Genomic DNA, 23266 nt, shown 5'->3' with positions numbered 1-23266 from the left:
ATTGGTCCAGGCGTAGTCGAGTCCAGAGAGGAGTTCCAGGCTAACAATCTGAGAAGGGTGAGATGAAAGACTGGTCGATAGGTACAAGCTGGAAAGGGGTCCGATAGGCGAAGTCCAAGAGAGCAGGATATTGAAGGTCGTAAGTTCCAAAAGCTCAGGAGGCAGAAAGATTCCTAATACCAAGCGTCGGTTTGGAGTGAGCAGAAGGTTTAAAAAGTGCAGGAAAGGGTGTGGAATGCAGATTGAATAATTAGGGACAACTGGTGCTGGCTGTGCTTGTATCACATACTGCTATTCATATGTACAGCAAGTTGAGATCACATTTAAAAGCTATTATTTTTGTTTTAAAGAGTTTACTGTTCTTTTCTGTTTAACTGAAATTATTATAGTAAATAATTAACTTTGCCATGTCAAGTTTGATGCATTTAATGTTCTTAAAACTACCTCCCTGACTTGTGGAATGCAGTACCCTATAAAATCGGTATTTAATTGAGGGAAGTGGACTTGTTACTTTCTTGTTTCAGTTTTGTCTGTTGATTTTATTTCCCTTCAGGGAGGGATAGCAGCAGGAGACGGACAAGTCTCTCTCACAGCCTTCATCTTAATCGCCACGGCCGAAGCTAGAGCGATCTGTGAACGACATTTCCTGGTAAGAATTTAGGAGCGTAGAGCACCTTGTAAAAGTATTCACTCCCATATTCTAGGAGTACAAATGACATACAGACGTTTTTGTAAAGTTAACTCTCCCTAACTCTTTTTGCAAGATATCCTATAACAAAGATTGTATCCCACCTCTTTTCATAACCATAAAAATAATGCAGAGTTCAAAAGGATAACACGCTTTATATGGCCGAATAAAGCTATAAGACTGAATATAAACAGTTGGCAATAACAAACAGAATTCAAATGAATGTGTACAGAACATCCATAGACAGTCGTAGTTCCCAGAAAAAGGACAGAAATTACGAGTTCTGGGACAGGTGCAACGGACACAACATTTTTGCCAATTGATGATAACAAAAATAAGAGACTGGCATCCAGCACGTCCAACAACTAGAAAGATCTCTCCCAGTCCGAATGAGGTTTTCCATAAAAAAAGTCCTTGTAGTCCCATACAGAAAAGGAGAAAAACATTAGAGTTGGAGATGGCAACATTGGAGGGTCAGTGTGTTTAAAGGCCTCAGTGAGCCAAAGTCCCAGGTTCAGCAAAGGAAGTCTGATTTAAGTATAGATACCAAAAAATGAACACGCATCAGCCCAGGTTAACAGCTGCGCTTCACAACCTGCAATCTCCAACTTAACTTTTTAAAAGCATTCTAGGCACGCAAATCAAATGACACTACCACCAGAATACACACACTCCTATCTCTCCTGCATGGCCATAAGTCCTCCTACCTGGAGTTTTAAAGGGACAGCATCAAAACTAAGTACATAATGTGGAAAACATTCATTAACACGTTTACATAGTAAATCTGTTTAATGAAAACTGAACTCTTCCGGCAGTAAAAGAAGTTAAATCAGTAAAGTCGAACGGAAATAAATCTCTCGATTGCCTAAGTGTTCATTGATCTCTACGATCTCTTTTTGCCGGGGTGCAGAGCTTGCCTCAGAGCCTTTCAAGATCTGCTGGATTCTTGAAGACCCATCTGCCAACCCTGACGCGACCCTACTCTGTGGCCATCACAGCCTACGCTTTAGCTTTGAGCAATCAAAATGATGAATCAACTCTGCTGGCACACCTTGAGAGATCGGGCACAGGTAAGCATGTTCCATGTTAATGAGCGCACACAGCTCCTGGCTTTTGAAAAGACATCCCAGACTGGACTGCTTTTCTTCTGCATATAATCCCGAGCTATTGGTACAGTAAGCCATCCCAGACTGCCCTGCTCTTCTTCTGTACAAAGTCCTTAGCAGCAGGTAATTCAATCTGGACTGCCCTGCTCTACTTTGGCATATAACCCCTAGCCATTGGTAAGGCATCCCAGACTGCACTGCTCTTGCTCGGCAAAAAAAACACTTGCTGTCAATAAGCCTTACCAGACTGCACTACTCCTTTTCTGGTGGTTCTGTTTCAGATGGAACGTATTGGAAAGACAGCCAATCCCACTATTACACATTAGAAGCCACCGGCTACGCTCTGCTGACGTACCTGAGGCTGAAGAAAATGGATACAGCTGCCCGCATTTATATGTGGCTGATTGAACAGGGGAATTCCCAAGGTGGCTTTGGATCGACACAGGTACAAACACTAAAGCAAGGATCCCCCCCCTTAAGGTCCATCTCTTTGTAATGGGGTTCCTTCTGCCAGTCTTTGTGGCGCGTAACGTTCTTCTACTTGCAGAAAAATGAAAGCCACCTTTAATTCTTAAAGCAAGAATTCCAACATACTTGTTACACACGGCAAATCATCTCTGATCTTGAACTTTGTTGTGTGCAATTGAGAACCAATTCGTGTCTTTGCTGCTGAGGCAGGACGTTGTGATGAAGAGTAAGACCAGTAACGACAAATGTAAGGCTATAGGAGTAGGTCTGGCCTAATGGAAAGTGCCTTAAAAGACAGTGGAGCTCCTGTTCTGTGTCCAGCTGAGTTCCAACCAACCTAACACAGGAGGGCAGAGAGAATTTTTGATCAAGGTCAGCTCATGGCAGCCTATAGTCAAGTGACAGGTTTTTGTATTGGACAGCAGGAGCCAAATGGCTCCCCATGCCAGACAAAGCAGGCAGCTTGGCTTGGGCACAGGTGATTCTACTTAAACGTCATGGGCTCTGCTTTAAAATATCGGGAAGTGGGTGGTTAATATGCTGTAAATTTGCCAGGTGAACCTCTGTTCGGGAATATGGCTGCAAAACGGGTTGTGCTGTACAAACAACTGTTACGGAGAGAAGATAGCTGCTAATGAAGATAATGGACCCTATGCCATGGTTTTGGAAACGCGGAGTAAAAGTTACCAAACCTTTGCCGATGGTAATTAAAGGAAGCGCGGTCAAATGGGCTCCGAGCGGTGTTCTCTAGAAGCCGGGTTCCAGATCCAGAATTCATAATCAAAAGGGGGGGAAAGGTGAAGTCCGTTATCCAGAAAAGCACTATCCGAGTTGTCAGGCGAAGCTCCAAAGATGAGATCCAAATATCGAAGTCAAAAGTTAAGCCGCTGTCACGAGACCAGGAAAGCCACATGAAGCAGGCAAAAGCACAAGAAGAGTGTAGTTGAGCTCACCAGGAAAGTTCCAATACTGAGCATGGAGTGAGCTTTGAATTACTGTAGGCTAAAGTAGTCTGGCAAGTGGAGGTGTCTGTAAGCAAAAGGTCCGATTGGTTATCTTTTTAAAGATTAATTAGACCTTCCTCTGTAGGCCGAGGTAGACGCTCACGAGCGGGGTACCCTCTGTCGTCGGGGAACCAATCTCGTAACAACAACTGAATGAAGAAGTGAGCGATGGAGGAGCATGGTCTATCCTTGCCCTTCTTGGAAAACTGTTGTAGATTTCTGTCTAGGAGCTATCCTGCCCTAATCCCGTGTTGAATGCTATTTATTGGTGGTTGTCTGGCTGCATTCCCTTGCAGTCCACGATGGTGGTGTTCCAGGCACTGGCGCAGTTTAGGATTCAAGAGGAAAAGAAGAGCAACATGGAATTATCCGTGGAGATCAACATAGCGGACGTAAGAAAACCCAGGTGGCATTTCAAACTGGGCAGCTCATCACAGGCTAAATCGGAAAAGGTAAGACTCCTGTCCCTGCAGCTGAAAAAGCATGAGATAATGTTAAATCCAGTGGCAGAGTGCCTTGGGGGAGGACTGCAATGACTATCGGCCACGAAGACGACTCCACAGTCATTGCTGTGGCCTGCACACAGTCCTGGGACTCTGTCACATTCCTAATATCATGTAACGACCTCTGTTGTTTTACATTTAACAGATAAACACTGACAAAGCGCCTCTTGCAGAATATAACCCCAAACAGGGCGCAAACATGAACATTGGAAAACACCAGAAAGGGTTATTCAGCACTCAATGACTTTGCCCTTTTCCTGTTGCAACATGAAGTGCAGTTTTTGGCACATACTCCACTGGTTTTGTTTTATCCATCTATTCATTTTCTAACCGCTTCAGCCAGTTCAGACTAGCAGAGGAGCCACAGTCCGTCCTGGCAAGCCACAGGCCCAAGACGGGATCCACACTGAACAGGACACTTGTCCTTCAAAGGGCACACAAACACAGGCCCACACGCGCACACGCGCACGCGCCAGGACCAGTTAACATACCAGAACGTCTCTGGACTGGGATGAAATCCACACAAGCACAGGGAGATCATACAAACTCCTTAGCGCCTCAGGTCTGGAATTGGCCCCGTCTCTGTGAGGAAACACTGTTAACCGCCATGCCGCCATGCCGCCATGTTTATTTTATACTTCCTTTAATTCTTTTAATGTTTTTTTCATAGGTCAAACTTGATCAGAACTTCACCGTGGAGGCCACAGGAACTGGAAGAGGAAAGCTAGCGGTAGGCTTTTCAAATGCTCAGCTTGAAATGTGTTTTTACCTTCATATATAAAGAGAAATCAAATCAAACAAATAGTACTCAAGCTTTCACAAGTTAAGATAAGTTACTTTGTATTTAGTATTTCTGTATGTATTGTATTTAGCTGTACTTAGCTATGCAGCTGTATTCCTAACTATTTGTAGTGTTAATCCAACACCTAGCTACACTATGCAGTACCATTGGTATCTTAAAAAAGTTGCATGCGCTGCTATTGGACTTACTACAAAGGAAGAGATGTAATTAGGAAGGAATAAATGTCACTTGATATCTGCGGTATCTGCAGTTAAGTTGAATTAATTGAAAAGTCTGCATTTCAGCAACCTTACTTTCCTCCTTAGATGAGACTATCCTCTTTTTGTTAATTTTCCACTCTTTATTCAGCACCTTGCTTTCCAGCACCCACTCGGTGACAGACCTGTCGGCCAGCACAGGGAGCAACCGAATGAACAGACCCTGTATCAGTGTCACATTTGTGCACTGCAATTCATGCACAGCAAAGAGAGGGCTGAGATAGAGGCATGGAGTCTATACATCGTGCCTAACGAAGGACAGAAGAAGCATTTAAGACATTTTGATAACATCACGCAATCTCCATCAGCTTTTGTGTGGTCTTTGTAGAATCTATTTTAGACGGATAGGCTCATTGTTACAGTCTGATCTGAGCCGACTGCACTGCAAAAAAATTGCAGATGATGGGAATTGTAGTCTCATTCTCCTTGCCATGTGGTTGGTTCCTTTGCAGGTCGTAACTGAATATTATGTCCTCCCCAGTAGTGAAACACAACATAAATGCAAGTCATTTGACCTAGAGGTTTCCATCAAAGAAGCAGCAGAGCGTAAGTGTCCTTTGCTTTCCCCCGGCCGGTTCCTCTGTAGGGTTTATCTTGGGGTATGTCACTATTAATTCTAACAAGGCAGCCTTCATTGTGTAACCACCTTTGGTTGGTTGGGGCATCAAGTGCACCATCTTACATTTTCATGATTGTGTTTAAAGTGTTATTTGGAAAGATCAGTGCGCAGGCGTGCACTCAGATTACGTAGATGCTTTGCACGTGGAGACGGATGGTTAGACTTGAGGGTGGAGGGGAGAAGCATATCCTGAGGGCAATGTCTAGCCACTACTCAGAGAGCACTCTCCAAGGATTGGACTGGTTCTGGAAAGGGAAAGGGAAGACCAGAAAGAGAAGAGCAAAGGTTAGCTCTCCACATTAGGTTGACTCCATAAGGTTAGAGGCTCTTGTGTGGAAGCCAGTGGCCACTGCTGAGTACACTAGGAATGTATTAGCAGACCTGGCTGCTGCTGTGTCATAGATGCAGATTTGAGCAGTGGTTAGCATCCCCGGCCAAACAGGATTAGCCAGGAGGGGTTTACTCTGCTACTTCTAACTGGATATTCCTGGTGAATGTTCTATTACTGGCTTAAGGTTACTTTTAAGGTTTAGGAAAGCCTTGAACTTAAAATCTACTTGTTACATAGTTTGCTACTTGTTTGTGAACACTGAGTGTGGAAGCCCTTGGAACACTCCTGATGACTGGGGCAAAGGAGCCCTGACCTTAGCAGCCTGCTGAAATTTTCCCCAGCAGGGATATTAAGCAAGACATCAACAGTTTTTTCTTTCCTTATCTGTCTTCTACTTTGCTCTATTTCGCAGGCAAGGCACCAAAAGGAACAATCAGGTCCTACACTCTGGATATCTGTATGAGGTGAGATTGCTAGTCCACATTGTACCAGGTCCTACACACTGGATATCTGTAAGTAGTGAGACTGCTAGTCCGCACTGTATCAGGTCCTACACACCGGATATCTGTATGAGTTGAGACTGTCAGTCTGCAGTGCATCATCCATATCCATCATCCATCAGTACAATGTCATCACTTCTGCCAGAATCGTTTTATATTGAACCCCGAGTACTTTAGATGTGGTTCTCACTGAGCTCTTGAAATGTTCTGAGTATCTTAACTTAATACATTAGAATATATCAGCAACCACTGTCTTTAAACGTATTAGATCTGTAATTTTAACTCCTGACCCCGGAGGGCTGCTGTCAACCTGGTTTCATTCAGTACTGTACAGTAGGTAACCTGTGATCCTCAAAGAGTGAAGACCTGAAAGAGTGGTAATAAGGATTAACTGATTGAATGACTTACTTAAGTCAAGTTTGTAAGTACCCCGGGGTGAAATGAAAAAACAGAAAAGACAGCACCCCCTCTAGAACATGGAGTGTATATCGGTGCATTAGCACATATTAGGAAGCACTGGCAAAATAGAATAATCCAGAAACTTATCTCGTTGCTAAATAACTGCAGTGCAATGTTTTCTAAACTTGTTACTTTGGTGAATATCTTTGTGTCTGACATTCTGTGCCAGCCGTACTCTGCACTATAAAAGACACTCAAAATCTGTATGATACAGTGTTAAAATAACCTTGGACTGTCTTACCTGTGTCTTGTCCCCAGGTACTTGGGTGACCACGATGCTACCATGACCATACTGGACATCTCCCTGCCAACTGGCTGCGTGCCCTCATTAGAGGAGCTTCAAAATGTACGGAAATGCCACACTTGGTTCGACAAACTACTTTCTTCCTTGTAACATTTCAACTTTGCTTTTAATTTTCTTGGGCAGAACGGTGGTGAATGGGTAAATGGTGCTCCTATGCAGACCTAGAGCCCTGGGCTCACTTCCAGACCTGGGTTGCTGCAGTATCTGCGTGAATTTTTGTATGTCATCTCTCTGTTGTGTCAGTTCCCTCCCACAGGCAGAGACATACTGGTAGGTTAATAAGCTTCTGGGAAAATTGACCATGGTGTGAGTCTGCAGAGCAGTGGCTCTGTGGCTAAGGATCTTGTGGCTGGAAGGTTGCCGGTTCATTGTTCGAGAGGGCAAAAGTGGCGGTAACCATATGGCATATCAACCATATAGGGGCAGTGCGGTGGCTCTGTAGCTCAGGATCTGTGCCTGTGGCTGAAAAGTTGCCGGTTTGTATCAAGCGGCCGGCAGAGGAATCCTACTCCGGCGGGCCCCTGAGCAAGGCCCTTAACCCCAGCTGCTCCAGGGGTGCGGTATAAATAGCCGACCCTGCGTTCTGACCCCCAGCTTCTCTCCCTGTCTGTGTGTCTCATGGAGAGCAAGCTGGGGTCTGAGAAAAGACACATTCCTAATGCAGGAAATTGTATATGGTTAATAAAGTGATCTGATCTCTATCTTTAATCTTATCTTTATCTATGTATCTGTTCTGTGGTGGACTGACGTCTCATACGAGGTGGATCCTGCCTTGTGCCCGTTGCTTACTAGAGTAGGCTCTGGACCTTCCTTATTTCCTAATTCTGTGGTGTACGAATTAACAGCAGTGGCCCGGAGGAATGTACTGCATTGTACTCCATTTAAAATATATATTTTTTCTTTTTTTGGGTTGAAAAAGTTACAAAACAGAGTGGACCGATACATCGACCACTTCACTTTGGACAAAGAGCTGAGCGAGAGAGGATCTCTCATCATTCATCTTTATAAGGTATGATCGTTAGGTGCTGCAAATAAGATGATATGATCATATTTCATTGTCTGGTTTCTCAGAAATTTGTCTTGCATTGAAGCGGCTGTGCCTTACACACACAGAAAATTACAGTACATCCAGACAATGCAATCAAACGATATTACATAACAGACATCTACACATATTCATTTCATATCACTCCTACAGGAGTCAACACAGCTAAACCTGCAAATTTACTCCACTCACAATTATATTTAGCCTGCTGTATGTACTTACATATTACATGCTTTACATGATCAGCACTTTCCCATAAGTCTTTCCTCATTTATTGTGAAGTCATTTACTGATTGAGTAGTTTAACTGAGTACTGGATAAAATAATTCCTTATTTTTTGCTCTGGAGTGAGGGACTCTAAAATATATGTTTGAAGGCATGGATTGATATTCCCACAATACTATTAATGTAAGCAGTTTGAATTGTGGTTGAGCATTCTGGCGCGCTATGGCTGCCGTTGCATCATCCCGGTGGGGCTGCACATTGGTGGTGGTGGAGGGGATCCCCATTACCTGTAAAGCGCTTTGAGTGGAGTGTCCAGAAAAGCTCTATATACGTGTAAGCAATTATTTTTATTATCATTATTATTATTAATTGCAGCCCCACCATCTTAAATATACATATATCTTTTTAATAATAGATGCACAGAACGCACTGCATGACACTTTGTACCACAGAACTGACAGACTCGGAGAGACCCCGACCATATCTGCCTCAAACGAGCTGCAAATCCAACACAATTATAACTACAGTACAGCAGTAAGAAATGGAATGCATGGACTTTTCAGATGCTATGAACGGCAGATATCTTGCAGTTTTGTCGGTGAGCTCAACAGGATAATTACAGCCTCCGGTTGCACAAGGTGGCACCACTTTGGATTTCTGTCCTACTGACAGGTTCTGAGAGAGAAACAGTGCCTCTCCATCACTCTACACCAGACGTTAGAAGTGGAGCTCATCCAGCCTTCCGGTGTGACGATCTATGAGTATTACGCCAGTGGTAAGGGCACAATAACCCTTTCTCTCCAGAGTAAAAGTGTAGGTGTATGAATGAATAACCTCCAGTTTTAGTTGATTAAATCGGGAATTTCCAATGCTGGACCTGAAGGGCTGGTTTGTCTGAAGGTTTTCATTCCAGCTCAGCTCTTATTGAGTTGGACCATCTGGTACCTGTCTCAACTGGAGCCGTTTCACATCTTCTCCCAGATCTTCAGGTCCTGGTGCTTTAGAGAGACCTAGAAAACCTGTGGATGCAGTGGCCCTTCCAGGACAAGGACTGGATAGCCCTGATTTAAACTATGTGGCAACCAGGGGTTGGGAACCATAACAGGATCTTTAAACACCATTCGCTTCCAAATAATAAAGCCGCAATCTTCGCTTCCTCTGCTGGGAGTGATCCCATTTCAAATTCCGAAGCCTGGTGTTGTCTGTGATGAATCACAATATATGCAGACTCTGGAATTAAGCTGCAATTCCAAGTGCATGTATCCTCTGATGCCCTAAGCAGTGCACTGACCGACATCAAAGCTGCAGGTAACCAAGACTTTGTCCCCAGATATGGGAATTTTCGATACTGTCTTTTCACAACTTGCAAAGAGAACTTGAAAGAGAACAAAGAATGGGGAGCTCACACAAGGAAATCTGACCCACAATGTTGCAGGTTTTGCAAAAGTGGAAGTCAAATCAAGTACAGAGATGGAACTTAGCCGTATCTTTTCCCATATTGACAGCAACCAAATGCAGCCACAGCTATTTTAAGGGTAATTCACTCATCACCCAGTCACTTAGGTCGTGTAACTGTAGCGAGACCCACCAGATTCAGCCGTGATGCCTGATTATTGAAAATGTCCTCAACTTACATAAACCTGACTTACATAAAATGTCCCAGTAGTTTCCATATAACAAAAGTTCTCAAGATACAAAAATTAGTCAACGACCTTATGGCTCCTCCTAACACCTTTCACCCCTTTCACACAAGTGGTGTGAAAAGGTCTAAACACATACTTGGTTAAATGTGTTGCTGTTAAATACCATGAAGATGCGCTTGTTTCCCTACTGGCTATTATCCTGGGTCCATCATGTTAAAAGAAATCCCTACAAGAGTTAACTTCAGGTTTTGTTCAGTTGCATATGCTCCAAATTGACCAACACTTTTTTTTTTACCAACTTTACATGTAGTTTCCGAATTCCACCGTACGAAAGGCGAGCTTATGGCTGACTGAGCCCGTGTAGATTCCACAATAAACTTCGTTGGGCGTAAAAACGAAACGCGTTTTCATGTTGGTTTCGTTAGCAAAACAAAAAGGGAAAAAGGGAGAAGTTTTCCACAATACCAAAACTATTCCACAAAGCTGAAATAAACTAAATGCAACGCAAGCATGTCGGAAACCGTGAGGCCCTAATTATCATTTTTTTAATTGAAAACGGAAACTTCTAAAATTTACGTAAATGAACATCAGTGATTGGTTGACAAATCAGGCCGTCTTAAAGGCATACACGCAATTTACGTAAATAACAAAACAAAGTAGTTATTTTTTCAAATAACAGAACATCAGCATATTCACAGGAATATTTTTTAAAAGAATATAACCCAAACTTTAAAATACCACCACCTGGCTTCTACACTTACAGTTGTGTTGGGTTTTTTTCAGATGTTTGCTCTATCTGTATATACAGTAACATGTACATCTGTCTTTTTAGATATTCGCTGCACGAAGTTCTATCACCCAGTCAAGAAGCAGGCCCAACTAGGGAGGATCTGCAGGGACAGTGTTTGTCGATGCGCCGAAGGTACGACCCAGTCGGCCAAGGAATAGCATTAAACTCCAAAAGCATGCTGGAAGTCTATGGACTACATCATACAGTATCACAAGATTCGATAAGAGCTGATAATGACCAACTCATCTCTGGGAAGGTTTTATGAAATAAAGGTTGCAGACCCATGTGATCTGTAATGCAAGGATGGACAGTTCCAGTTCTTCAGAGTGGGAACCCTGCAAGTTTTAGAGACGTTTATTGTTTCCAATAGCCAGAGGTCGACACCTCATGCCACGTACCGAAAATCTGAAATTTCCCCAGTGAAAACTATGGGAACATCCCAGTGGAGATACAGTCCCAGGATGTGCTGCACATGAAGGAAGCCCCTCATCCCTGCCTTCCTGCAGGCTTGGATCAGCAGGGATTTTTGTACTAGAGTTGGTGTCCGGTCAAGGCCAGAGAGAAGCCTTTCTAAAAAGCCTTCCCAACTTTCCTGTAGCATATTAACAATTAAGATTAAGATTAAACATCACTTTATTGTCTATATACAATTTCTTGCATCAGGAATTTGTCTTTTCGCATACCCCAGCTTGCTCTCCACGAGACACACAGACAGGAAGAGAAGCTGGGGGTCAGAGCACAGGGTCAGCCATTTACACAGCACCTCTGGAGCAGTTGGGGTTAAGGGCCTTGCTCAGGGGCCCAACGGAGTAGGATTCCTCTGCCGGCCACAGGATTTGAACTGCATTGCTGCTACAGCTGAAGTGAAGACACGCTCAGCCCCATGAAGAACCAGAATTGTGCATCAACTCTCAGGGATAATTGGTAGAGCAGCGGAAATAACTAACAGGTAAAATTCAAAATGAATGATTCGTGATTTCTTTCTCTCTACAGAAAGCTGTAGTGCACTGAAGAAGAAGAAGGATGAGGAAATTACTGTGGATAGCCGATTGATTACAGCATGCACTGCTACAAACTACGGTACCACAACTTTTAATCTTGACCTTTTACCTTTTGAATCTGGAGTAGGGAAGTACAAATAACTGGTCTCTGAACAACATAACCTGCTATAGACTTGGAAACGTGGTAAAAAGGTTCTTTGTCACAGAGAATGAAACTAAACACATGCCTCAGTGGGTCTTTGTTATTTGGAGATGGAACACATCTGTTAACTTGGTATGACAGCATACTGTCAATGGCAATCAAACACATTTTTATATTACATTGTTACTAACCTGCAATTCATGCACAGTTCTGATGATAAAGTGTCTATTAATGCCAGTGTACAACGCTAAGTTTAAAGGATTCGCTTAAAGGAGTTCTGTTTACAAAAGCCCCCATCTCTCTAGAATCAGGACTGCTGATGCTAACATTCAAGTTAACACTTTGTTTGGCTTTTATTGAATGTTTGGACACAATGCATTTGGGATTCCATGTTGAGCTACTGTAATTATTACCATACCCATATAATTGCAGTGCAGAAGAATGAATGGAGTACTCCACTCTTACAGCAAGAATCAGGCACCACAGATCTGTTCAGTGCCCATCTCTCAATTTCCCAAATGAGAGACCACATGGTCTATACATGTACTCAGTTCTACTGTATATGAATTTGTAACTGTAGGTAAATGTTTGAAGAGTGATCTCTACTGACATATATGTGAGTACTTCTACATTTTAGAAGCCATTTTTGGTGTGTTTTCTCTGCAGTTTTTAAAGCCAAATTAATCAAGACAAACCCTTCCAGCAGCTATGAGGAATACGTCATGGAGATTGAAGCCATCTTGAAACAAGGTAGCTTTCTTCCCTCTCAGGCCTCTGGTCTGCAATGGCTGACTCAGTGTCCTGTGCAGATGCTTTCTCAGACGAACCAAATGCCGTTAATCTAAATGAGTATCACTGTCAGTTGTATTGTCTTGTTTACTGGCTTACCTTTTAAATTGGCTCAGTTCCCAGAGGAACAGAATGTGAAAACGTTATATACTTTATACTGATGGAAAAAAGAAATGCACATTTTCTGGAATGAGAATACTGTAGTTATAGCTTTTGTACTTTCACAAAAAAGTTTTCATTTGGTTTTAAGCCCTCTGAACAGCAATACAGCTTGTGCAGTGAGGCATTGCAACTTGCCAATCACACGATAGCTCGTTAGATACACTTTCACCCAACGAGGTCCAGGTGGAAGAATGCCTGATCAGGTCACCTTTAAAAAGGCCTTCATTCGGAGCTTAGGTCACTACAAGAAAAAGGCCACACGTAGTCAGTTTTCTGTGATTTCCATAATGCCTCCAATGTCACCGGAAGCAAGGGAGAGGGCCATTGGCATGCTGCAGGCAGGCATGTCATGTGCCAGCGTTGCCAGACACTATGGAGTGAGCCGCTCCACTGTGTCCCGACTGCAGAGAAGGTTTCAGCAGACCGGCAGGACAGATGACTGTCCACGATCTGGTCGCCCTCGAGTGACCACACCAGAGCAGGACCAACGCATCAGACTGGTCCATCTGAGAGATCGTTTCAGATCTGCCACCTGCACTGCTGCTGAAACTGCCGGCAGACACAATGCCCGCATCAGTGACAGGACAGTGAGGCTCCATGCTGCTGGCCTCAGAGCAAGGCGACCTGTCAGAGGCCCTCTGCTCACACCTCCTAGACGTCACACCCAGCTGGCTTGGGCCAGACAGAGGCTGCGATGGACTCGTCAGCAGTGGCATCAGGTCCTCTTCACGGATGAGTCACTCTTCAGCCTGTTCCACACAGATGGGGGGGGCAGAGTGTGGAGGAGGAAAAGGTGTTGCCTTTCTTTTTTCCATGCGTATAGATTTTTTCCTTTACATCCTTTAATGATGGGCTGGACATCTTGGGGGGCTAAGGGATAAGTAATCAGCCTCTAACTAAGCTCAGAAGCTGTGCTTACAGACGCCCTGCACAGTCTGAGCCTCCACTGCGTGCAGTCGGCACTGTGATCAGTAGCATCACTGCTGTCCTTAAAGAGAGAGGGCATGTCTTTTCACAGGAGACGAGCTGTTCAATCCACCCGTTCAAAGAATGTTCCTCTCTCACGTGGCCTGCAGAGAAGCTCTGGGCCTGAGAGAGGGGCAGAAGTATTTCATCATCGGACGGCCGCAGGATCAGTTGCGTCCGAAGACAGATACGGATCCGTGAGTTGCTTTTCTTTCAATAACAGGGAACGTGCCAGTTGCCGTTCTCTTTTCTACTCTCCGTGTTAAGAAGTTGGATCATGTTGATCCAACTTCCAAATCAAGTTTGATCCAACATGGTTGGATCAAACCATGGCAACAGAGATTGGCAACATGTTCCATGTGGCTCTTTAGGAGCATAAAGGCACGAACGCCTAGACTCAGCTTCTTCCCTCAAGCTGTCAGATTACTGAACTCTACCCATACCACTGGCTCACAATGGTGTTTTTTGTATTATGTTATTTAACTTGTTGTTGTTGTTGTTGCCACTGTTGTGTGTTTTTGTTTTGGTGATCCCTTGATGTCTTTGCATTGGAGCACACATTCAAATAAGCATCTCATTGCACTTGTGCAGATGGCAATAAACTCTACTCTGGAATTCCCAAAAGGATCATCACCTTGTTTAATGACACCCTCAGGCCAGCAGGGGGAGCATGAGAGCAGGGCCAGTTTTCTCTTTATACACCAGACTTAGTCAAGTTTTACATTAACAAACAGTAGTGACACTATGAGTCATCGTGTTCTTCTGGTGCTCATGGTGTTCTTGTGATGTCATGTCAGGAGGTGTGATGTCATCTCTTAATGGCATGCTCAAGAGCACCTAGAAAGCCCACATGAATTGCTGGTGTGTAATCAGGCTAGAAACTTCTATCTTCCTAGGTTGCAGTTAAGAAGGTCAGTACTGTATCCCAGCACAGTGTTCTTCAGACGATCTGCAAAACTGATAATGTCACACAGGAGCTCCATATGCTGAAGTGCTCTCAATCAAACACACGATAAATAACTCAACATGTTCATTTTACATTCATCCTGCTGTCCAGCACTGCTCTCACACAAATTATTTTAGTGTCCTTAATGAAGCCGATACCTGAAAAAAATAATCCCATAAAATCAAATGTTTTTTTTTTACTTTTAGCTACATATACATCCTGGGGTCAGAAACTTGGATCGAGTGGTGGCCGGAAGGACCAGACTGTCAATCCAGTGAACACGAGAGCACCTGTGAAGATCTTGCGGTTGTTAGCAGTGAGCTTGGTTATGGATGTCCTTCCTGATCGACTCTCTCACCAAGCTGTTCAGTAGTACTATTCAGTGAAACGCCGGTAACTAAAAAGGGCTTGTTCTGACATTTAATTATTGTTCTCAAACATCATAGAAATAAAATTCTGTAGAGTATCATCAAGATGTTTAATCACACCTATTTACTCTACCCATGTCACGAGTGTGGTTTAGACTTAGTAGCGATGCTACATGCCGCCCTCTAGTGGCCAGTGTTGTAGAATTCTGCTTTTGTTTTTCAATTTCTATCTACATCCCTTTGGATCGTGGGTCTCCAATCCTTGTGCTGGACAGGTGTGTTTCTTTACAGGTTCACTGCAGCAAAGCTCTCGATGATGTAAATTAGCTCCTGATTCTTAATTAAACTGCTAACCAAAGTTCAACACTCTGTGCAAGCATATATGAAATGTCTCCATTATGGTTATAAGATAAGATCACTTTATTGGCCATACACAATTTCTATTATGAATTTGTCTGTTCGCATGCCCCGACTTGCTCTCCGTGAGACACACAGACTGGGAGAGAAGCTTGAGGTCAGAGCGCAGGGTCAGCCATTTATACAGCACCCCTGGAGCAGCTGGGGTTAAGGGCCTTGCTGAGGGGCCCAGCAGAGTAGGATTCCTCTGCTGGGCACAGGATTTGAACCAGCAACCTTCCAGCCACAGGTGCAGATCCTTAGCCGCAGTACCACTGCTCTGCCCTTTTTCTTAATAAAATAAAAAATTATAGAATTTTATTATATCAAACAAAGTGTCTTTCCCACCACATACTGTGCAGTAATGGTGCTGTCTGACACAGTTAAACTGTTATAAGTACAGTATTTCTAATTCTGCCTTTACAAACATTAACTATAAAAATAGCCATTAGCTTGGGTCTTTCTACAGCATATCCTGGAGCACGTGTACTGCCAGTAGGCAAACAATGGATACGTTCTCCATTTCTCATCCTCCTCTATTTCTCCACATGCTGGCTGAGGTCCCTGCTCTAAAATCAGACAGAACCAGGCTCTCTGGACAAACTGTATGTCCCAGAAAAAAAGAAACAGAACCCAGCCTCCTATCCAATCCACCGGTGAAAGGCGCCTGCTGCCCAGCTGTACGTGCGGGACTCAAGCATAGTGTCAATGTCTTTGCAAGTCTGCGACAGCAGTCTGTTTGCAATCTGAGTGGTGTTGTAAAGAGCATCCACATGTGTTTCTTCCCATCTTCCTGAAAGTACTCTGTCCCCAGAAGGGCAGGAGTGACAATGACAGGGATCTCCAAATCCGATCCCTGCCGGATGATTTCCTGTCTCTTAGTGACAAATAAAGCACCTTGCATCATCATTCCAGCTGACCACGGAAGAGCACAGAATAAACATGTACATGCAATTGCCAAAAACCAGGACATATTAAAAAAACATACTGTTTGAAAGGATCATTTAACTGATTTTCTTTATTACTTCAATTTAATTTTAGTCAAAGTGGCAACCTGTATACAACTCACTGCTTGGAAAATATGCATTGTAAAGAGATCAAGAAAGGCGTCAGAAGGCTTCCTGTCCCGGAACTCTGGAGCAAATAGAGTCTTTCTGTCCCGCAGGGGGTGGATCATTCCAGATTCATGCAGTGAGCAGGCCCTCTGGTTTAAACACCGGTTCCAGCCCCCTGCCTCCATTTCAGAGTCCTTTTGAATCTCTGTTTCGGAAAACAGCAACATCCACGCTGAGATCAGTTCCGAAAGACCGCACCCTGTCGCCACAAAACACAGCAACGCTTTCAACTGGGAATTATCCCGTTACAGTCTTTCTGCACTGCAAAGCCTAGAGCAGTGGTGGCCAGTCCTGGTCCTGGTGACTCACACACCTGGTTTCCAGTCCATCCCACCTTCATGACATAATTGAAGCCCTACTTGATCCAAGAAGTTGCTTCATTGTGATATTTGCATTTTGTTTCTAGTCACAAGTGTGGGATATTAGTTCCCTTACAAAATACAAAGGTTAGCGCTCCAGCTGGGCACAAACAGTTCAGATGAGCCTTATTACTAAGTCAATGAAGGGTTTGATGGTGTAACTGAGGGCTTGACTGGGACATAAACTACCAGGGTCAGCAGGACCACGATTGGGAACCACAGGCCTAGAAAGAAATAAGGATGCAAGAAAAAAAGAAGCACATCAAACTTGGTAATTACAGCAATCATCCACAATAATAATCATTCCTTATGTTCATATAATCCTTCTCACCCCAGAGGATTCCAAAGGGTGTAGGAGTGTACCCACCACACCCACCACTAGAGTCCAGCCCCCGCCCCCAGCCTGGACCCCCATCCCCCAGGGGCTGGATCAGTCCGGATTCCCACACCCCCCCACCCGCCGCCCCCATTTCAGGGTCAGCCTCGGGAGAAAAGGACGACATCCACGCCGCGCTCGGCTCAGAAAGATCACAAAGTGGGAGGAAGGCGTGAGGCCGCCGTTCTGCCCTGTCAGCCCCACCTACGCAGAGGGGAGAGCGAGAAAGGGCTCCACTGACGGAATCGAGCCTGTTCCCACACAGCAAGATGAACACCCCCAGCCCCACTGTATGGAAGAGTGCCATGGGATTGCAGAAGGGTATAGGCGCAGTGTGCCCTCCCTCTCCCAGTGTGTTTCAGGTGCCATGCAGACTAACCATGCCAGCCTCTGCCGGCCTGGGGCACTGGCAGCCTCACTGCCGCAGCCGAGTGGGCAGGAGGAGGATGCAGGCCCGGATGTCGGTGTTGGGCCCTGGCATCTTGCCCATGGACTCCCAGCGGTTGGCGCCAGGGTCGTAGCGGTGCACCAGGGTGGACTCGCTGTAGTCCTCCTGGCAGTACCCTCCCAGGATGTAGAGCTTGCCCTCCAGCACGGCCGAGGCGGCGTTGACGTGGGGCAGGCGCAAGGAGGCGAAGCGTGCCCAGGCGTCGGTGTGGGGGTCGTAGGCCTCGCAGGCCAGCTGGTCGGTGTAGAACTCCCCCAGGGCCTTGACTCCTCCGGCTACATACAGCCGGCCGCCCAACGTCTCCATCACGTGCTCGGCCCGCTCCTGGGTCATGGAGGCCAGGTAGGTGGTGCCCGTCTCCGGGTGGTAGTGGAACAGGGACACCAGGCACTGGTACCTGCAGTTGAAGCCTCCCGAGACGTAGATCTCGCCCTCCCACGTGGAGACCGCCTGTCCGCTCATGGCCTGGTCCAGAGGCCGGGCAAACCTTGATCGGGCAGCGAGAAAAGACAGATCGAAACGGTAACGTCTCGAGAGGACGACCTCCCCAAAGAGGGGACGGAAAACTGAGAGATAAGGGGCCAGACCCAAGGGATCGTTATTAGCCCAGGGCTCGCGCACTGCGTCCCGAGCAAAAGAGAAAATTGAGACCAGGGGTGGATCACTTGCATTGCAGCTCTACGTCACATCGGGCTGGAAGGAAGTGATCCCAGCAAAAGTTGGGTTTGACTTAGTCTTGGAGTGATCAAGATTATTTCTTCTGAAAGCTCATGGGGGAGGTAATTATGAGACAGGATGCAGGCTACAATCCTAAGTAGGCTTGGAAAGGGAGGGGGGAAGGCGGATTAGATCATACATTATTGATTTAGATTTTGATTGTACATTATAGATTTAGCCTAGGTGACCCATCGGTCACATGGATGTACAGAAGGATCCCCACACCTAGTCATCAGAGGCAACAAAGTGACCAGCGGGATGTGATGGTGGTTTGTGATTTTGAGTCCCAAGCAGCCCCAGCCTTCTGAAGTGATCAAAATGAGCTTTGATTAAACCTCCTAAGGCAGTGGGCTTTAAGGGAATTCGCCAATCCTGCTGGGATGTCTACAGACTGACCTCGGGAGACCTTGTCTAGCATCCCTGCAGACCCGTTCTCTCATCGGGCTCTTCTTACCTCCAGCGGTCCGAGATGGGGTCGTAGCACTCCACGCTGTCCAGGTTGTGCTCGGTGTCTCTGTCCCCTCCCAGGACGTAGATCAGCCCGCCCCGCACCGCCACAGAGCTGTAGTTGCGTGGCTCCTGCATGTCTGCCAGCCGCTGCCAGCTCTCCTCGCAGGGATCGTACCTGGGAGCGCAGCAGGTTGAGAACCGCGAAGCTGTGGGCTGAGCCTGCCCCCTCTGCCTCAGCGATCTGTGATCTCTCTGTCTACCTGTCTACTCACATGTCTAGCCAATCTACTGCCTGTCCGCCCGTCTGTTTGCTTATCTGTCTGTCCCTCATCCGTCCATCTGCCTGCCTGTCAGTTTGGATAACAGTCTGTGTCTTCGGCCTGCCCTTCTATCTGCCTGTATCTCACCGTTGCGATCTCAGCACTGAACATTCACAAAGCCTTGGCCTAAAATCGCAGTCCTTAACGGACGCAGGTGAATGATACAGTTGGACCCTCACGGGACTTCACTGGCTGCATTTCGAGTGAAGGCACACTAAGCCATATTACAAGCATTTGAGACAGAAAGCTTGATTGTCTTGGTTGAAATGATACTTTTAGAACTAATGAAATAATCTCAATTCTGAGCCTGGGGTGCTGTGTGTACAGTGTGTTCTCCCTGTGTCATTCACATGGGTTTCCTTCCACAGGCCAAAGACATACTGGTAGGTTAACTGGCTTCTGGGAAGATTGACCTTTGTTTTCAATGTAGTTGTGTCTGCCCAGCAATAGACTGGCATCCTGTCCACCTTTTACCCTGCCCTTTGCCCATTGCCTGCAGGCTGGCTGTACCTCCCCCTGGCCCTATACTGGATAGGGTGGATTGTAAAATAGATGGATAGATAAAAAGGAAGGAAGCATTCATCTGAGACAGCGGACTCACCGGTAGGCAGATTTCAGAACATCACACTGGCCGTAGAAGTGGCTGCCGCCGAACACGTACAGCCGGTTGTCCAGCACGGCCAGCCCGTGCCTGAAGCGCGCCGGCGCAGGCATTGCCACCAGTTGGCGCCACTCGATCTCCTTCACCAGCCCCGTGACGGTGCGCAGCGCGTTGGCAAACCACAGGTCCCGGCTCGGCGCGCGCTGCCCGAAGTCCGGGGCCAGAGTGTCGCCGCCCACCAGCACCAGGGTCTCGTGGGGCTGGCGGACCCGGCAGGGCTTCTTGGAGCGCTCGGCGGTGAAACCAAACTCCCGGAGCGCGGCCTGGTACAGCTCCACCGAGCCCTCCTGCTCCATGGCCATTTCGACCGCCCGGACTTCCCTGAATTCCCGGAAGGTCATCAGGGGGAAGCGGACCAGTTTCATCAGCTGCTCGGCCAGGCCCAGCCGCTCCCCGGGATCCGCCTGGATCCAGTTCACCACGACGCGGAACACGGCCAGCTCGCTGGGGGCACAGAGGGAGTCCTGCGCCAGGTACCGGCTCACCCGTTCGGGGCCCAGGTCCTGGAACTTGGGCGACAGGCCCACCTCCTGGAAGTTGCGCAGCACATAGTCGTCGGCCTGGGCCCGCAGCTCTGCCATTCCATAAGCCTCGGCGAAGGCCGCCACGTCCAGGCAGGAGCCGACGTCCATCTCCCGGCGCAGGAAGCCCAGGCAGAGCGGCAGGGCGGCCCGGGCCTGCAGCTGCAGGGCGCAGTGGGTCAGCTCGAAGACGGTGCCCCAGCCCAGCTCCAGGGCCCCGCTGTAGAGGCAAGACAGGAGGGCGGACAGCTCGCGGGGGGCCGGGGACAGCAGGGTCACCGAGCTCTGGCTGGACTCCCGCATCCCGCTGGAGAACATGCCCCTGAAGTAGTCGCTGCCGGCCGCCAGCATGACCCTGTGCGCTGAGAGAGAGGATAGAGGGAGGGGTGGAATCAAACGACCAGGGCTCTCTCTGGGCTCTCGGCAAGCTCTCGCAGCCTGAACCCGTGATTAGAAAGGTCACGCCTCGCTAGCGTGACCCCCACGCGGGGATCAGGTGACGTGATCGATCGAATGCAGAGTTACTGATGCTCTGGGGGCAGAGCCAGTCTTGCTAGTCATGCCCCCGATCACCTCGGAGATCAGGGTGGAAGTGGGGAGACGCTACGCCACTCTGATTACCGTGGAAAGATCTGCCGTCCACCTCCAGGACCACGTCGCAGCCCAGCCCCTCCGCCCACAGCTCGGCGATGGACAAGAGGTTCTCCAGGGCCCCGTCGCCCCCTTCCCGGCCGACCTGCTGTTTCTCGCGCCGGCGGCACAGCTCCAGCACCCTAGGGGCTCCGAGCGTTTCTGCCGCGGCTCGGACCTCAGCCACGGCGGCGTCCCCGGCCAGCCCGGCGATGTCGCCCGTATAGGCGAACTCCAGCACGGCGGCCAGCCCGGCACTGCCCGTCCCGGTGTCCAGGAAGAGCCCCTGGGCCCCGGCGCCACCGCCGCCGCCGCCGCAGCGAAGGCGATCCATGACGAGGGAGCACACCGCTGCCACCACGGGGGCGTGAACTTCCCAGCATTCCCCTGCAGCGTCCCGGAGCGAGAGGTCAGTGAGGAGGCGCGTCCGCCGGAATTCCTCCAGGACCCGGAACAGTTCGGCGGGGTAGCCGTCGTTCCGGCACATCTTCAGCGGTTCCTCCCCCTCCTCTTCCTCCTCCGACCTGTCAGCCGGCACTTGGGCTTTCAGCCAGGAGGGCAAACCAGACGCCATGGCTGCTGCGCGGTCAGCTTTGTCCCACTCTGGCTGGATTCCACGGGAAGAAAGCTCTGGGGATAAGCCCACACTTTGAAAAAAAATAAATCAGATGTTCTCTCAAGGGGAAGATTGCATGATCTGCTGTTTAGCGATAACCACCAAAGTGCCATTCAGGCCTAGTGATCAGGCAATTCAAGAAAATTCATTTTCAGTTAAAGACCGAGTGTTACCTGATGAGCCAATAGTATTTCCCTTGCGGTTTGTTTGTTTTTTGGGTGCAGAGAGTGACACGCAGTTGTCCCCAGAAGAAGAAAAAAAAGAGAAACAAATCTCGTACTTGGAAAAACAAGAACAGTATTTTGATCTGCAGAGAACGATCTCTAGAGAGGCACCATTCCCCTTCTCCCTCCACGTATGCACTGCAGCGAACACAAACAACAGCTCCTGGACCCCAGACGTCAACAAGCGTCTAGAAATAGCCCCGGGCGCAGCAGGTCAGGTTGCGCTGGGAAATTCACCCTTGGCCTTGGCTCTTCCTCCAGGGGCTGGAGTGCGGCACGCTGGCCGGAGGTCAGTTCCCGGACCGCGCGCGTCTGCGGCAGGGCCAATCCTGACCCGTTCGTCTGCCCCCTCTTCTCTCCATCTGCAGCATGGGGGGTCCCTGAGGACAGCCTGTCCTGAAGCCGACCCCAAGTCAGACAAGTAAACAAGCCTCTATAAATAGCTGGTGTCAAATAAGTGGGATCAATCCCCTCGCAGGCAGCCTCTGGACACTGCGCAGGGAAGCCGAAGGGTGAGACGAGAGACACACGCTGGATTTGAGCTTGGATCGCTCTCCCCGTGTAAATAAATACTGATGGGGGCACCCTTATGGTACAGGAATCCCCAGGATGGTAAGCTCCCAAGTAGGAAGCAGCAGTCACCCAAAATAAAGGCAGCTGTGGAACAAGAGAGGCAGGAGACTGGAACCACAGAAGTTAATTGCCCTCTTTAGATCCACGGGCATCCTGGCCACTCTGGACGGGCAGCAAAGCAAGGAGAGGGAGAAGAAAAGGGAACCCCTATTTCCAGAGGAGGGGAAAGGGGGAGATGAGTCCACAGTATTGAAGGTTCGGGGTCATGTTCTCGGGCTGCCAGGGCAGCCTGCTGCCAGAACGCTACAGGGTAGTTCATTTATTACCCTGCTGAGTACAGATCCCATGTCAGGGCTGCTTTGCGATAACCTTAGTAGCAGTGCCCAGTAGGAATGGGCACTCCAGACCCAGACGCTGTGGCGGGGGGGTTCTGCTGCCTTCCTGATGGAAGTACCAAGCACTCCTGCAGACAGGCATCCCTGAGAAAATCAGTTCCAACGTGGCGGTGGCAACATGCATGCTCCACCCAGAAGGACACCCCCAGTCTGGAATTGAACCCAGGCTTCCAAGCTGCCCTAATACTAATATTAGAATTGCCTTGGATTGTTCCTACCTACAGTGGTTCCTTATCTGGTGTTCCCTTTCTCGTATCTCGCTGCAGGGAGAGACAGAGGCTGTGCAGCTCGCTCTCCTTCTCCTTTACTGCAGCCAGGCACAAAGACGGACCGCGTCATCTTACCCA

The 23266-nt window shown here is 47.7% G+C and overlaps 2 protein-coding genes across 4 annotated transcripts in view; one reads left to right on the top strand and one right to left on the bottom strand.

The window, feature by feature from the left end:
* LOC107076135 (complement C3-like) overlaps positions 1-15480 on the top strand; it is a 38649-nt gene extending 23169 nt beyond the window's left edge. The window contains exons 27-41 of the mRNA XM_069188613.1: positions 554-649; positions 1599-1758; positions 2076-2239; positions 3563-3718; positions 4440-4499; positions 5281-5374; positions 6191-6242; positions 6996-7083; positions 7961-8050; positions 8984-9086; positions 10787-10876; positions 11738-11824; positions 12554-12637; positions 13857-14001; positions 14957-15480. Coding sequence (XP_069044714.1) covers positions 554-649; positions 1599-1758; positions 2076-2239; positions 3563-3718; positions 4440-4499; positions 5281-5374; positions 6191-6242; positions 6996-7083; positions 7961-8050; positions 8984-9086; positions 10787-10876; positions 11738-11824; positions 12554-12637; positions 13857-14001; positions 14957-15095 — 1608 coding nt within the window. The 3' untranslated portion in view covers positions 15096-15480. The remainder of the gene's footprint in view (positions 1-553; positions 650-1598; positions 1759-2075; positions 2240-3562; positions 3719-4439; positions 4500-5280; positions 5375-6190; positions 6243-6995; positions 7084-7960; positions 8051-8983; positions 9087-10786; positions 10877-11737; positions 11825-12553; positions 12638-13856; positions 14002-14956) is intronic.
* Positions 15481-16514: 1034 nt separating this feature from the next.
* Positions 16515-22783, bottom strand: si:ch211-63p21.8 (kelch-like protein 33). 3 transcript variants are annotated; one of them, XM_069188615.1, is made up of 5 exons: positions 21103-22783; positions 19901-20843; positions 18984-19154; positions 17744-18299; positions 16515-17212 (listed from the first exon to the last, which is right to left on the bottom strand). In XM_069188615.1, exons 1-4 carry the CDS (start codon positions 21683-21685, stop codon positions 17780-17782), a joined length of 2217 nt encoding a protein of 738 aa, XP_069044716.1. In that variant the 5' UTR covers positions 21686-22783; the 3' UTR covers positions 16515-17212; positions 17744-17779. The 3 variants fall into 3 exon arrangements, with proteins under 3 accessions (XP_069044716.1, XP_015201574.2, XP_015201573.2); XM_015346088.2 differs by lacking the exon at positions 16515-17212 and having other exon boundaries at positions 17432-18299; positions 21103-21758; positions 21901-22783; XM_015346087.2 differs by lacking the exon at positions 16515-17212 and having other exon boundaries at positions 17432-18299; positions 21103-21741; positions 21901-22783.
* Positions 22784-23266: the final 483 nt, after the last annotated feature.

This window comes from Lepisosteus oculatus, chromosome 4, assembly GCF_040954835.1.
Source record: "Lepisosteus oculatus isolate fLepOcu1 chromosome 4, fLepOcu1.hap2, whole genome shotgun sequence".
Classification (NCBI taxonomy): Eukaryota; Metazoa; Chordata; class Actinopteri; order Semionotiformes; family Lepisosteidae; genus Lepisosteus; species Lepisosteus oculatus.
Note: the sequence above shows the minus strand (reverse complement) of the source record. Positions and strands in the feature narration are given on the sequence as shown.